Genomic DNA, 16,698 nt, shown 5'->3' on the forward strand with positions numbered 1-16,698 from the left:
TTACTTGCATGGATTGCAGTGAAATGGGTAACTCATTAACTTTGAGGGTAAGATTTTTGAATTTGTATAAAATCTCAAAATAAGGGTATTGGCTGCTTGGGGAGTCAGTGCAGAGATGTAGTGAGGGATTTCTGCAACGATTGTTTTAAAAAGAAATATATGGCAATGTGGAAAAATAAGAAAATCTGATATCAGTGATCACAGCACTAAATGTTTGGAGAGTTATACGTATTTGGAAACAGTATTTGTAAAAATGGTCAGCATGAATTGTATTCTTAATGAAATATCAATCCTGGTGAGGTGAATTACCCTATTTTCTGAGCCGTCCCGGTTGCTGCTCCACCCCCTCTGCCGATCCGGGGAGGGCTGCAGACTACCACATGCCTCCTCCAATACATGTGGAGTCGCCAGCCGCTTCTTTTCATCTGTCAGTGATGAGTTTTGCCAGGGGGTCGTAGCGCGTGGGAGGATCACGCTATTCCCCCTAGTTCCCCCTCCGCCCCGAACAAGCGCCCCGATCGACCAGAGGAGGCGCTAATGCAGCGACCAGGACACACACCCACATCCAGCTTCCCACCCGCAGACACGGTCAATTGTGTCTGTAGGGACGCCCGACTGAGCCGGAGTTAACATGGGGATTCGAACCGGCGATCCCCGTATTGGTAGGCAACGGAAAGCCCCATTGAATGAACTTTTACCTTCTCAGTACTTGCCAGGCTTGTCAACTTGAGCGTAACAAATGAAAAGCCTCAAAGCCTCAACTGCATAACTAATATATAAGCTGAGCCTTACATGAAGCCTAGCATTATAAACTGCTGTAAAGTCATAAATGTCATTAATATAGTGCAGTGCATTTCACTACAAACCATATTTTCCATCACGAACAGTAAATAATCAGACCAGCATAGCTAATCTTGTTGAATGCCACATTGATATTAAGTGTTGCATGGTGCAGAAACTTCCTCCAGTTGAATGAGAGTAAATCTAAGGTTTTTTTATTTGGTGCACCAAGCTCCACTAAGGTTATAAGTCAAAATCTGGGCACCATATCCCCTTATGTCAAACCATGTCCATAACACCTTGGGAGTGCTTTTCAACTCTGCATTAAAATTTGACAAACACGTACAATCAGTCGTGAAATCTAGCCTCCATCAACAGAGAATTATCGAAGATCAGGACTTTCCTGCCTTTCTCAGACCTGTATGAAGTTATTCATGCCCTCATATCCTACTGTCTCAATTACTGTAATGCATTATATATTGGACCCAGTCTCACTTCTCTTTCACCTCTCCAGCTGGTCCAGAATGCTGCAGTAAGTCTCTTATCCAAAGCTAAAAAGAGAGATCATGTCACACCTATCCTTGCATCATTACTTTGGCTCCCTGTCAGCCATAGAGGTGAAGTTGAGATCTTGCTGGTTGTCTACAAGGCTTGGCCATCATCCTTTACTGCTAGATGTCTCAGGTCCTCTGACCAGAAGTTATTGTCTGTTTTTTTTTTGTTTTTTTGGTAAAGGACAAGTCAAAGGGTAATTGAGCCTTGTCAGTAGTGTTCCCAAAGTTATTGGAATCCTCAACTTCAACAACATAAAAAAAAACACAACTTAAAACATGTTACGTCTCATTAGCCTTTAAATCTGTCTTACGATACTGTATTTGTGTTCGTGACTATGAATATGTATGTTGATTGGTTTGTCACTGGTCAGCCAAAACATTGAAACCACCGACAGGCAGGTGAATAACATGGATTATCTTGTTTCAATGGCGCCTGTCAAGGGGTGGGGTATATTAGGCTGCAAGTGAACAGTCATTTCTTGAAGTGTTGGAAGCAGAAAAAATAGACAAGCATATGGATCTGAGCGACTTTGACGAGGGCCAAATTGTGATGGCTAGATGACTGGGTCACAGCATCTCCGAAACGGCAGATCTTGTGGGGTGTTCCTGGTATGCAGTGGTCAGTACCTACCAAGAGTGGTCCAAGGAAGGACCACCACTGAACTGGTGACAGGGTCATGTGCACCCAAGGCTCATTGATGCATGTAGGGAGTGAAGGCTAGCCTGTCTGGTCTGATCCCACAGAAGAGCTACTATAGCTCAAATTGCTGAAAAAGTTAATGATAGACAGGTGTCAGAACACAGTGCATCACAGCTTGCTGCGTATGGGGCTGCGTAGCCGCAGATCGGTCAGAGTGCCCATGATGCCCCTGTCCACCAATGAAAGCATCTACAATGGACATGTGAATGTCAGAACTGGACCAAGGAGAAATGGAAGAAGGTGGTCTGGTCTGATGAATCACATTTTCTTTACATCATGTGGACGGCGGGGTGCGTGTGCGTCATTTACCTGGGGAAGCGATGGCACCAAGATGCACTATGGGAAGAAGGCAAACCGGCAGAAGCAGTGTGATGCTCTGGGCAATGTTCTTCTGGGAAACCTTGGTTCCTGGAATTCATGTGGTTGTTACCACCTACCTAAACTTTGTTGCAGAGCAAGTACACCTCTTCATGGTAATGGTATTCCCTGATGGCAGTGGCCTTTTTCAGGAGAATAATGCACCCTGCCACACTGCAAAAAACTTTTAAGGAATAGTTTGAGGAAAAGGACAAAGAGTTCAAGGTGTTGCCTTGGCCTCCAAGTTCCCCCGATCTCAATCCAATTGAGCATCTGTGGGATGTGCTGGAAGAACAAGTCTGAGGACCCATCTTGCAGCTTACAGGACCTGCTGCTAACCTCTTGGTGCCAGATAGAAGACACCTTCAGAGGTCTTGTAGAATCCATGCCTGGACAGCTCAGAGCTGCTTTGGCGGTTTTAGTGATGTATTCTTTTACCTGCTCATTGTTCTCGACATCTTTACTGAGTTACAACTTGTAAAAATATTTGTTCCATCTTTTCGAAGTTGACTAGTTTTGGTGTAAAGCTCAAATGGAAATCACCCTAACCACCTTTGTTATTATATATATATATATATATATATATATATATATATACAGTGCATCCGGAAAGTATTCACACCCCTTCACTTTCCCCACATTTTGTTATATTACAGCCTTATTCCAAAATGGATTAAATTCCTTTTTTTTCTCATCAATGTACACACAATACCCCATAATGACAAAGTGAAAAAGGTTTTGTAGAATTTTTTTTAAAATTTATTAAAAATAAAAAACTAAAATATTGCATGTACATAAGTATTCACACCCTTTGCTATGACACTCAAAATTGAGCTCGGGTCAATCCTGTTTCCACTGATCATCCTTGAGATGTTTCTACATCTTGATTTGAGTCCGACTGTAGTAAATTCCATTGATCGGACATGATTTGGAAAGGCAAACACCTGTCCATATAAGGTCCCACTGTTGACAGTGCATGTCAGACCAGAAACCAAGCCATGAAGTCAAAGGAATTGTCTGTGGACCTCCGAGACAAGATTGCATTGAGGCACAGATCTGGGGAAGGGTACAAAAAAATTTCTACAGCTTTGAAGGTCCCGAATAGCACAGTGATCTCCATCATTCGTAAATGGAAGAAGTTTGGATCCACCAGGATTCTTCCTAGAGCTGGCCACCCAGCCAAACTGAGCAATTGGGGGAGAAGGGCCTTGGTCAGGGAGGTGACCAAGAACCCGATGGTCACTCTGACAGAGCTCGTGTTCCTCTGTGGAGATGGGAGAACCTTCCAGAAGGACAACCAACTCTGCAGCACTCCACCAATCAGGCATTTATCGTAGAGTGGCCAGACGGAAGCCTCTGCTCAGTAAAAGGCACATGACAGCCCACTTGGAGTTTGCCCGAAAGGACCTAACGGACTCTCAGACCATGAGAAACAAGATTCTCTGGTCTGATGAAACCAAGATTGAACTCTTTGGCCTGAATGCCAAACATCACGTCGGGAGGAAACCAGGCACCTCTCATCACCTTGCTAATACCATCCCTACAGTGAAGCATGGTGGTGGCAACATCATGCTGTGGGGATGTTTTTCAGCGGCAGGAACTGGGAGACTAGTCAGGATCGAGGGAAAGATGAATGGAGCAAAGTACAGAAAGATCCTTGATGAAAACCTGCTCCAGAGCGCTCAGGACCTCAGACTGGGGCGAAGGTTTACCTTTCAGCACACAGCCAAGACAACGAAGGAGTGGCTTCGGGACAAGTCTGTGAATGTCCTTGAGTGACCCAGCCAGAGCCCAGACTTGAACCCCATTGAACATCTCTGGAAAGACCTGAAAATAGCTGTGCAGCGATGCTCCCCATCTAACCTTACAGAGCACAAGAGGATCTGCAGAGAAGAATGGGAGAAATACCCCAAATATAGGTGTGCCAAGCTTGTAGCTTCATACCCAAGAAGACTTGAGGCTGTAATCGCTGCGAAGGGTGCCTCAACCAACTACTGAGTAAAGGGTGTGAATACTTATGTACATGCAATATTTCAGTTTTTTATTTTTAATAAATTTGCAAAAATTTCTACAAAACCTTTTTCACTTTGTTATTATGGGGTATTGTGTGTAGATTGATGAGAAAAAAAAGGAATTTAACCCATTTTGGAATAAGGCTGTAACATAACAAAATGTGGGGAAAGTGAAGGGGTGTGAATACTTTCCGGATGCACTGTATATATATATATATATATATATATATATATATATATATATATATATATATATATATATATATGCTCCAGCATCCCACAACCCTGAGAGCAGGGTGAGTGGTTTGGATAATGGATGGATGTGTGTGTGTGTGTGTGTGTGTGTGTGTATATATAGTATATATACACACATACATACATACTGACAGTTGAATGTATATGATTTTGTAAGTATGGTTAAGTATTCTGATTATCGAGGACTATAGTTGTGTCAATTGTGACGTTCTAAACGTGACTCTCTAGTCTGTAGTTGTAGTCGCACTCCGTTGAGGATGAGACTTTGAGGTTGCGGGGGTTAAAGAGGTGTCTTGCAAGTTGATGACAAAACGATGGTCGGCTAAAATTGAACAGCAAGGAAGAGAGAGGAACCGCCAACTGGATTTATATCTCTGAACTTAGATTATGATTTTACCAGTTAAAGTGACAGAAATAATTGTGTGTGTGTGTGTGTGTGTGTGTGTGTGTGTGTGTGTGTGTGTGTGTGTGTGTGTGTGTGTGTGTGGTGCATATGGTAAAACACTCTACAGCGCTACAGTTAGTCACACTCCCGCGTCTCTAATTGAATTAGCGTTGACAGCGCACAGTGCCGGCCGCGTGTATGTGCGTGTGCACCAGGGGCACTGGCGGTCGGTAGACAGTGTGTGCGCGCGTGTATATGTGTGTGTGTGAAACAGAGAGAGGGTCTTCCCCCTGAAATCAATTAAGCGAGCAGGTCTGTGGTTCTGGAGTTGAGAGGGGCACATCCTGTGGAGGGCAGCCCAGACAGACAGCACCATCTGGGGCAGCAAGCGAGTCGACCCTGGTTTGAGACATGAAAGACCCGGGGCAGGGATGATAGGAGAGCAGAGTACAAGGCGAGCATTAAATCACTCTTTTCTCTCCAGCCTTTACCCTCACCTCACCCCCTTGTCTGCCATCTGATACACCAGCCGGGCAGCATCCTTCTCATTCAATCACTACATCTCGTCCCTGATTTTCCTCCCCCCCCCCCCTCACTCCCTCTCTCCCTGTATTTCTCACATGAGTAATAGCCCATCATAGACAGGAAGCGAAGAGGATCTATCTGTCTGTCAGATGAAGGGGGAGCGAGAGAAAAAGAGTATCTCACATCTCTTGTTCCAAAAGAGCTTGATTTATATATTTGCATAAAATCGAGCCAATGTCATAGATCATCTCTCTCTCTCTCTCTCTCTCTCACCCCTCCCTTCCCTTTCTCTGTCCCACCCCTGTCTCTCTCTTTGTCACCTTCATCTCCCGCTCTCCGTTTCTCACTTTCAAAACACACCTGCAGAAACCCCTTCTGGTCCATCAGACTGGGGAAAGAATTAGAGAACATTCTTCCAGGGGAAGGGGGGGGGGGGCTGGGCGAGGTGATGGACAGCCGGGGTCAGAGTGTGCGTTGTGTTTGTTGGTCCTTAGCTAAGTGCTGACAGCTCTCCCCTCTGCGCTCAAACACGTTCTGCTCGATGACAATATACTAAACAGGGCAAGAAAGCCTACTGCTCGCCGGCGGGAAACCGAACTCCGTTAACGCCCCGAGTTAAAAATGCGACCTTTCTTTTTTTTTGCACAGAAGTGGCGACTGCATATCCGTTAAAACTTGCATGACGACTGGAGAACTGCGCGTTCATCATAATCAACACTGTCACTTCTGCATGAGTTTGCGTTCTTTATTTTTAAGTTGTTGAGTCTGGTCTGAGAAAGTGGTTTCAAACGCATCGCCAAACGATGTGCATCCACGTGGAACCTGAAACGTGGTGTATGTGAGTGATTAAAAAATAAAATGGGATACAGTGGAAAAGCTCTTCAGGTTATTTACACTTTACCTAAAATGAAGTGTGAGAGACCCCGATGATAAGCTCAGAGGAATCCCCAATGCACATGCGCGCGCGTGCACACACACACACACACACATACACACACTCACGCACATACACACACATGCACAGGCCAGGTGCCAGGCCACATGTTAAAGCTGTCTAACCTACGCTCACCTAACCTCTGCTCTTATAAGATGGGGGCCTGCCAGGGAACACATGCCTGTCCAACACCCCATTGACCCCATATTCTACACATACTTGTGGACGTACTCCAAGACATCCACAAAGGCTCTCGCCTCTGTCATCAGTCCATTGATCTAGTAGTGTAGGACTGCAGACCATGAGGGAGCAAGATTTCCGACTCTTGGCCCTTGTCCCCCAATTTACACTAACCTCTGAATGTCTCCAGGAACAAATGAGAAGATGTCTTTGAAATGGAAGCAAAATAGACATACGAGCTGCTGGACAAAGAGGAATAATGCACGTGGGAGGAGGGAAAGGAGAGGAGAGGAGAGGAGGTAGGGGAATGGACCGGACCGAGTGGAGCAGCAGCAGCGGCACACTTGGCTTGCCAGGAGGCGACTCGTAGCTTGACGCGACAGTGGATGCCTGTTTGATAAGGCAGCAGAAGACCGCTTAATAAGCTGTTAAACTGTCCTTGTTTTTCACATTACTCGCTTGATGTAATTCAATTTTGACCACAGCTGGTTTCACTTTCAACTTTACAGCTGGGCTCAGTCACATCCCATAATCTGACCTGATAAATAACCAACTTTTATTGAGTTTGCAGAGAAAATAGCATCCAGCATAAACCTCCACGAGAGACTCGCAGAGACAAATACAGGCAAGGCTGGAGGGCATGGAACTGGGAATGAGAACGAGTGCGTGTGTGTATGTGTGTGCACGCATGTGTGAGTTTGTGCATGTGTGCATGTCTGTCTATGTGTGTGCACGTGCATTTGCCTATATAAGTGTGCTAGTATGCAAGTGTGTGGCACCTACACATCTATTAAGAAGTAACTGGTTTGTGTGTGCGTGCACGTGTGCGTGCACATTCACGCATGCATGTGCCGGTGTACGTTAATCTAATGAAGATAGAGTATATTTACACATCCCAGCTTTCTGCCAAGCTTCTCTCTTGTTTCAGGATGCCATTTCACATGATTGGAAACAAATGACTTCAGGGTCAGATTTCCATCCCCTTTACTACCTGTCAATCATCCCGGAACAGCCCAGAGACTTCCCCCCTCGGCGTGCTGCAGAATTAAACCAGCATTGTGTCCGTATTATTTCAAGCGCTGGAGTAAACGGGATTTTGTCAACACATTACCAACCCAATTAATAACGCGAGGAAAGAACAACACGGTTAATCGCTGACAGGCCGGTCAAACGTTTGACCCCCAACAGTGGATTTCATCAAGGCTGAGAAAACTGAAAAGCCGCTAAAGAGGAGGATGTTTTTTGTTTATTCAATTTTCCACCAGCCATTTCGTTACTCGGTATGATAGGAAAGTTTAAGTAATTCAAATATAAAGCCTTGGAACGCGTGTGCTTTCCCGTCATTGGTTAAATGATGCAGTGAGTGCAAAAAAACCCAAAAAAACTTAAGCGATATATACATTTTTTTTTTAAATGCAACAAATTATTTCTTAGCTCACTTCACAAAGTTCCTGCTCGTACCACTTTAAAAAGTGTGTGTAGCGATCCTAGTGGTTTCTGTCAGATCTTCATGTTTTATGCTGCACAACATGCTGCACGAGCTGCAGTGACAGGTGGCATCACGCTCTCCCGTCTTAACGTGTCCCACAAGTTTACGTGGAGACATTGCTGGTCATTGATCAGCAACAGGTGCAAAGCTTAGCTGTTGTCCCTGGTATGAAAGCAATTTGTCTAATTGAAAGAGCAGGAATTAGACGGGGAGTTTAAAATCTTAGTCCTACGTAGATGAACATGGAAATGACAGACAGTATCGAATAACCCGCCCCAATTATGTCTGTCTGAGGACAAAGAGCGGGCTGTTTGATAGCTACACACCTGACCTCTCGGTGAAACGCTGGCCATCCCCAGTCTGAGGTTCCTCAATTAAGTCCTTCCTGCTATTTCGGCGTCGAGCGCACATTAGCTCACCGCCATGCCCGGCCATGACAAGTAAATTGCAATTTGGTTTTGACCGTTTGTCGGGAAACGGGCCATTTCCCCTGCTTTGCCTAAGCCGCTGTTCCTAGCAGTGTGGAGGCCGAGGGGAGGGAGGAGGCCGAGGGGAGGGAGGGTGTGCTGGGTCTGTGTTTCTGAGCTGAAGGCAGGAATTATCACATCAGCGGCTGGACGGGCGTGCCCCCCTTTGGTATGGCCAAAGAAACACCACACTATGTGGACCTTTGAGAGTGAGAGATTTTCCTATGGTGCTGATGCAGAACTCCATCCTTTGTTCTTCGTGGGATTGAAAATTCTCCGTCTTGGAGTTCAAACATAACACAGCGGCACTTCTCTAAAAAAAAAAAAGAAAAAAATTATCTCCAGGTCTCGGAGCAAAACAAAGCCCCTCCAGATGTGTTGTTGATTTTGGAGCAACATTATAATGAAGTCCTTTGGACAAACTTGTTAGAAGGCGGCATTAAAAGCCAGATATCTAGATTGTAGCTCTGCTGTAGGCTCTTCATAATAAAGGCCTGAGTCACATAACCATATCACCTCCATTCGACTCTGATTAGTCCTGTTATTAGTAATAAAGTACAGTAATGGAAACTGGCTGTCTGGATCCCAGCAGCTGTGGTTGTTCCCTCATAACATCACACAGAGACCTGATGAGCTAATATTATCAGTCAGGACCAGCCAACGTTGACACGGGGACTCAACCGAGTTCAACTTTCTGTCAAGGCTCAAAACTTAGGACTTTTTGACTACGGCAATGAAAAGTATTAACTATCTAAGGAGCCTCCAAGTTGCATTTAGCGTACAGTTAACATTTCTTCATCATAACATGCAGAAGTTATTCAAAAGTATTTTATTTGGCACAATAACAAATATATATTGTGTCTCTTCTTTAATAAGAAATACACCGTGTATTCATATGAATGCAAAGAGTAGAACATTTTGTTTTCTCTTTCATATTGCTTTTGCATATGCATGTCAAAAGAACATTTTACAGCCTTTTTAAAAATATTTTTGTACCAGCTGGTCACAAATATTCGTATCAAAAATACAAAAGTACTGATGCCGAGTTTGAAGATTACTCTCCTAGACGTTTTATTTTCTCACATACCTCCAGTTTTAATGGTGATGCTGTTTGGTAAAACATTCAGTCTGTGAAGTAGTCAGGGCTGGGTGAATGACATGGCACAGGACTTTTGAGCCACCACTCTCTCTCAGTCACATATTACGCCCTATTTCCCCTCTGCACATTTATTTGGCCCTTGTGTCGGGCTTGTTGGCTGTATTCGAGAGTGCATAGCAGAGAGGAGCTGCTGGCATTCAGTCTCAGGACTGGTCTGATTCTCGGTAAGACTGACTCTCCGTTCAAAAACAAGGAGTAAATACAATAACTTCTCCCACTCTCACAGTACTTGCTTCATCACCAACGGTACATTCCTTTGGGTTGGTTTAATTTGTCCAGAATCAGTCCTCTTTATTGTTTTTTTTTTGCTTTTTTTTTTTTTTTTTTTTTTTTTTTTGCGTGAGCAAGTTAAAGGGGCTGGGGCCTGGAAGCGCGGTTGAGCTGTCAGAGGCAGTGGTTGGTGGTCGAGTGCCACGACGACTGGCGCAGCAGACAGTCCGTGGTGTCCTCGGCGAGTTGGGCATGGCGAGAAAGAGCAGTGAGATGGGGGTTTATGGGGAAGCTGTAGCGGTAGAGACAGTAGGGGCCAGCAGTGTCAGGGATTTGAGGAAGAAGACACGAACCGGGCCCCCGAGGGCCAAGGGGACCGTGGAGGGGGATCAGACATGGAGGGCTCCCAGGAGTCCCCTGTAGACAAGGCTCCCTACAGTGGGGTGCCTTCTTTCCCTGCAGTGCAGATAGCAGGGGCAGGTCCGTCAATGGAGACAACAGGGGCAAACCCCTAAGCCTGTCCAGTCCCAAGGAGGAGAAGTTCCTGCTCACCATGGGGGAGGTGCTGGGGGAGGCCTTTCCATAAATGGGGAGGCTGAGTGTGTGCAAAGTGGCATCATGGCAGGACAGTGCTGGGAGGGAGAACGGGTGAGGAGACAAAGGAGAAGAGAGAGGGAGCAGACTCTTCAGAGGAGAAGCAGTGCTTGTTGGTGATTGTGCGCTCCCTGTTGAAAGAAGTTCAAATGTGAATTGCAAAGATAAAGTCAATCTTCTGTGCGTGAAGAAAAACAGACTCCACATTGGCAATGAGTGCAGCAGCAGCGTACCTGGGAGTTGAAGTGTAAATGGCTTGAAGTCCACGTTAAGCGGACCTCTCCAGGGATAGGACTCCAACAAGCCATCCAGCACCCCTCTACACAAACATACCACATGTATGCACACATACAAATAAAACATGTGGGATCCATAGCAACACTAATACAGTCAATCACAAAGGGTTTTTAAGAGTTAGTTCTGAGAAGTGTGAAATTCTGCACCACACAGTTCAACTAAAGTTGAAGGTTTTATGTGTTCTCAAATTTCTGTGGCTATGTCTTAAAATCTCGTCGGGGTCCTTTCAATGCAGCGCAAGTATTTTATGAAGTTAAAATAAGTGTCGATGTTTTGCGAGGCATAATTTTTGATACCTATTCCTCCCTGGGTCTCTGAAGCCCTTGGCGAATGGGTTCCTGTCGATCTTCAGTTTCGTGATCTGGCCCGGGAGAAAGGGACAGGCATTAGTAAGAGTGAGCTTGTCAAGTGGTGACCTGTAATGCTAACAATGAGCTCAGCTTTATTGGAGAGTGTACGGTGGCGCAGCTCTCCCTCAGGGACTACATCTCCCAGCAGCACCTAGGGCGGGCAGCCATGTCAAACAGGGTTCCTGGAGCAAGGGCTCAAGTCATATAGTTTTATATGAAAGCCTTTAAAGGCGGTGGACTCACGCAGTCAGCTCAGTCGCAGCCTGTTACTGTGTTTCTGTAATAATACGTTCGGTGGTCATAAAATGGATCCTGATGAAAAGAGCTGCCAGTCCCTGGGGAGGGCTCTGTTACGGCAGGGATGGTAGCCAACAGCGGGGTCAGCTACCCTGTACTCTTTCTCACTCTCACTCTCTCTCTCTCTCTCTCTCTCTCTCTCTCTCTCTCTCTCTCTCTCTCTCTCTCTCTCTCTCTCTCTCTCTCTCTCTCTCACTCACCTGACCCTATCAAGCACACTCATTCGAGCACGCTCATTCAGCCCAACACAATTTATGGTTTAGTTGAGAGTGAGGCCATACTGATGTGGGCCTCAACACTTTCATGAATTTGAGATTAAAACATATTTTTATGTGAGGCCATTTAATCGCTTTATGCCCAGAAAACCCCACAGAGCAGATATCCAGTGTTTTCCGTGGTTTTCCACCCGGTGACTGCAATAGTCTCCTTGTTCTTGTGATGATTCACCAACCCAGACTTAAAAGTGTAAACTGAGAACGTTATTTATTTATTGTCTGATTTTTGATAGGTGAAAAATCAATAGGCATTTATATGGTATTTTTAAGGAAAAACAGAAATATTAGTTATATAACAGAGGAAAAAAAATATGTCTTTGTTAAAAGAAACACTCAACGGGAGGGAAAGTGCTCAACAAATAAGGAGCAAAATAATCCAGTTAGTCAAATAAATTCTTTATGATAAAGAATTTACTTGACTAACTGGATTATATATATATATATATATATATATATATATATATATATATATATATATATATATATATATATATATTGGCCATAGTGATAAGGATAGCTACCTGTTGATTCTGATAGGCTGTGACGGTGGTGAACTCTGTTTCCGGGAAGGAGAAGCTGTGGACTCCCTCAGCAGGAAGTGACTGGATCTGTGATAGGTCCATCCGGGGGTCATTCCGGATGACGTGTACGCGTGGTTTATATTTGTGCATGGACTGCAGAATGATCTGGATAAACAAGAGTGGCGTTAATCCGCTGTTTTACATCGGATGACCTCAATGATCGATTTCTTTCTGTATTTTAGGATTTTAAAAAAAAGAAGTCGAGAAATCGTTTTTTTTTCCCCTTTCTTATTTCCTCCATGTGCCAGTCAACATTTTTAGGATATTCGCCAGACCTCAGGCGTCTTATTCGACTTAGTTTTGAGGTCGGACAACACACACACACACACACACACACACACACACACACACACACACACACACACACACACACACACACACACACACACACACACAGAGGAAAGAAAGCTGAAAAGTGCCTGTCCCTGTAAATACGAGTGTTCAATGTACATTTGGCTTTGTAATTGTTGAAACATCCGTCGTGGGAATTAAAACCGATAGTTAACGTGAAATGATAGCTAGCTAATCGGCTAACAAGCTACTAAAAGGCGGGAAAACGTGCGAAAATAGGCGGTAACACATGGCTGACCTCAGCTGTTTTAGCTCGCTAGGAAGGTAATCTAAGAAGCTAACTGGTCACACTACAGTCGTATCGTTAAGAGTAGCTCGGTTGTTTTCAGCCGGTATCTTTACAAGGCGATCAGACGCTGACGAGGCAAAGCGTTAATGGCGGGAGGCCTCTGCGGTGTTCATCTGAAATTCAAAACTTGTACAATGCGACCTGCTTTAGTTCTGTCTTACAAAACGAGGGGGGGGGGTGTGATAGTTTACAAATGCGTAGGCCTAGTTAACGAACGACCTGGTGTTAATGTAATCAAACCCCCAATCTGACGAATCCAAGACAAGCTTGTTCAGACATTTGCTTTTGTTCTCTGACTTTCGAAGCTTATTTTGTTTTCTCTCGACTTGGCGGAGGAAAAATGTTGTCGGACGAGGTTTGAGTGGACCCCCCCCCCCCCCACTAGGCCAACAAGAGCACTTATTATACAGTATAATCTATATGGGGAGGGGGGGGATCAAACCTGGAGTAGTTCGATGCCTTTTCAAAAATGAAAAGCCAATTCAAACTTTGATAAACTCTGGATCTAAAAAGAGCACCAAGACTCTGAGTAGGGGACACACGAATTCAGGCTTATACCAAGCCACATGCTGTTTTCGATATTTTAGTATCACAGTTGTTTGGAAGTGTAGTATAGCGTGTAGCATAGTGTGCTGACCAGAAACCAAGCTCTCTCAGCCGTTGCGGAGGAAAATGATCCCACTCACGACTCGTGTTTAAATGGATGACGTACATGCCCTTTATCGTCCATCTCGTTGTTGGTGAGCTTGACTCGATCGAAGCTGATAACCTGACGCATCCAGGTCTCCCCTGCACACGGCGAGTCCGGGTGCACATAGAGCCGAGGGGAAATGCACGAATGATCCGTGTTTCCGGCCACCATCCACTGCGAACTGTGATACACATACCTGCGGAGAGAAATGCCACCCACTTCAGTGTGTTGCCATAAGCACACGTATTACGTGATGGGTTAAGTCTGTGGGTCATGTTTCAAAACGCACCGCACAAAGCAATGGCCTGCAGGTGAGTTCATATTTTAGCCCAGCCTGACAGGGAGACCCAGATGTTTAAATTCAGGTAGCACGGGGGGGGGGGGATAAAATGGAGTAATCTCGTGTATGATCATAGCAGGCTTGTCATTTACACGCACACGCAGGTGGGCGAACACACGCACCTGTAGCGTTTGGAGTCCACGGGCATGACGTCCATTGCAATGTAGTATTGCTGACAGGGGTCCAAATTGCGCACTTTTACACGTACCGATGGGAACATTCTCCTAAGTGGCACAGGATAGTTATAAAAATAAATAAATAAAATTACACATAGAGAATATCTATATGTTTGCACCGTTTGAATTTCAGATGATTTAGATGATAACACTCGTGCATGTTTGCAGGATTTGCACATCAGAAACGACACCACCCCCAGACCCCAGACAGAGGAGTGTAGGAAAAGGGGAAAAGGAGCAGCAGAAGCGTTATGGCGCTGCGGTCAAGTTCAGGGTGAAGTTCAGAAGGCTGCAGAGATTCACGGCTCGTGTCCCCGGGTAATTGAATAAACGTAGCCTAAATTTCAACAAGTGCGTAGCCCAGCATAACTAATAGGAGGGAGCGTGCAAAGCGTTGCTCCGAAGACGGTCAAATTGGCTTAATGCGATATAGCCCTAGATAATGTTTTGTCACGTGGTTTTGTAACCGAACGTCTCAGCGCACCAGAGATGTTTTGAAGGGGACTTGAATCACCAACACCCGGTGGAGCCTATGAAATAAGAATAACCTGACGATTGAAACAGATTTTAAATTTAATCCACTTTTCCCATTTAATAATTATATTTAAGTATTTTTTTCCACTGTTTGGGATATAAACTAAATTGAATTGTTACAGGCCTACGTGGATTCATCATGCCTACGTGTTTTGGTATCAAAACGTCAAAATAATCCGCAGTTTTAAGGTGTGTATCACTCCGATAAGCAAGTGTATGAGACGACGCTGCGGGAAACAAACCATCCGGTTTCTTGAGGCAAGGTTGTGGATCCAAACTTCAGCCCATTGAAAAAAAAAATCAAAGAAGAAGAAAAAGAAGAAGAAGAGATATTTCACCTGCCAGCTTTGGTAATGATCATCTCGGTGCCGATCTCGTAGAACCTGTTCCACAGCTCGGTGCCCTGCAGATCCACCCGGACCTCTCCGGCCGGACAGCAGTCGCTCTCCCCCGGCCTCCCCGCCTCCGCCTTCCCTCCAGCCGCCGCCGCTCTGACCGCTTCTCTCCCCGGGTCGGACGCACTGTCCTCCGGCCTCTTGGGTGTCGAGCCTGCCCTCTTCCTCTGGCCGACCGGATGGTCACGAAGGCCTAGAAAAGGGTTGTTGAGTTTAAGAAAGTGGTGTGTCGATTCAAAGGAGCCTCCGCGGCGGACTCGGCCATCAAGATGAATTTGGGCTGAGATTCGGGGCTTTCTGGATTTTAAAAGGCTTACAAAAAATATTTGATTATAATAGTTAATTTTATATATGAACGCCGAAAATGTGGTCTAATACTGGAAGTAGTTTCAAAATTGTATATCTTTGCTCTAAACTTTTACAGTCTTGCATTTATCTCGTCCTTTTGAAATTTGGCATTTGTCTTTAAAATCACCCCATTTGGTAAACAAAAGGTCTGTACTTTGGCAATTTTGAAAGGATAAATTGGTCAAACAGAACGAATGTGACACATTATAGCCTTTTTTTATCATAACATGCATAACATGCAACAATCTCATAGCGCGTTTTTAATTTTCAAACTCATGCGTAAAAATGGATGTGCACAAATAAATAACAAAAAATTAAAAAAGCATTAGCACAAGCGACATGTCAACCTAACCGTTGTCCTCTGGCTCACTGGTGAATGTGCTGGAATCGCTGCCGGTGTCTCCCCCCGAACTTGCGTCCTGCCCGTCCGCCACTTTAGTCCTCTTGCGGGGCTTACCGACCAGCGCCTCCACCGAGAAGGCGTGAGCCCTGGAGCTCAGAGCCTGCATTTTGGCGAGGGAGATCCCTCCTTCTCCGTATATCCGCCTGAACCTTTGTCGCTCGCTGAGATTCGGTGTCCCCACCTCATTCAGGACAAATACCACCACCGCCCCCCACCCCACCCCCGGCCGCGTCAGCGGGTCTCTCCGGTCTCCCACAGCGGGGCTCCGCGACACGGCTCAACTCAGCCTCCGCGCGTCCATCTTCGTGTCCAAGGTGCGTCCGCCGGCAATCGAGAACCTTTGGTTGGTTGGCGCGCTCGGCGCAGTTCGGCTCGCCTGCCTCTGTCTCTGTCTCTGTCTCTCCCTCTCCCCTCGGCCAGCCACTTGACTCTTCCCGACTGTCCGCTCGGTCTTCAGAGGTACTTGCTCCTGTGTTTTGCGCGCGTCACAGAGAGGGAGGGCAGAGAGCGACGCGCACTGCTCCACACGCGGGCCTGTGCGCTTGACGGGGATCCCAGTGATCTGTGAGCATCCCAGACGTGCAGACAGCAGCAGGCACCAGCATCCCAGCTACGCCTGCCGTTGGCTCATAACAGGATAGGCCTCAAACCCACGCCTGGGCCGAACTCTTCAAAAGAATCTGATTTAAATAACACCAAGCGCCAGCTCTAACGGGTCCCTCGACGTAACACCCCCTAGATAAAAACGAGTTACGTAGATAGAATGGGGA

The 16,698-nt window shown here is 45.7% G+C and overlaps 1 protein-coding gene across 1 annotated transcript; it reads right to left on the reverse strand.

Annotated features, from left to right (window-relative positions):
• Positions 1-10,065: 10,065 nt before the first annotated feature.
• Positions 10,066-16,034, reverse strand: tbx22 (T-box transcription factor 22). Its single transcript, XM_056294508.1, has 8 exons — positions 15,896-16,034; positions 15,121-15,331; positions 14,195-14,296; positions 13,754-13,928; positions 12,342-12,506; positions 11,195-11,259; positions 10,835-10,920; positions 10,066-10,732 (listed from the first exon to the last, which is right to left on the reverse strand). Exons 1-8 carry the CDS (start codon positions 16,032-16,034, stop codon positions 10,182-10,184), a joined length of 1,494 nt encoding a protein of 497 aa, XP_056150483.1. The 3' UTR covers positions 10,066-10,181.
• Positions 16,035-16,698: the final 664 nt, after the last annotated feature.

This window comes from Lampris incognitus, chromosome 1 (assembly GCF_029633865.1).
Source record: "Lampris incognitus isolate fLamInc1 chromosome 1, fLamInc1.hap2, whole genome shotgun sequence".
Classification (NCBI taxonomy): domain Eukaryota; kingdom Metazoa; phylum Chordata; class Actinopteri; order Lampriformes; family Lampridae; genus Lampris; species Lampris incognitus.

Bases quoted from the DNA above. Each gene is read 5' to 3' on its own strand.
- tbx22 (XM_056294508.1), bottom strand. From the start codon at position 16,034: ATGCAGGCTCTGAGCTCCAGGGCTCACGCCTTCTCGGTGGAGGCGCTG. The intron at 13,929-14,194 runs GTGCGTGTGTTC...TTCTCTCCGCAG, and splicing joins GTGGACTCCAAACGCTACAG to GTATGTGTATCACAGTTCGC. The intron at 11,260-12,341 runs GTAGCTATCCTT...CTCCCGGGCCAG, and splicing joins CAGCCTATCAGAATCAACAG to ATCACGAAACTGAAGATCGA.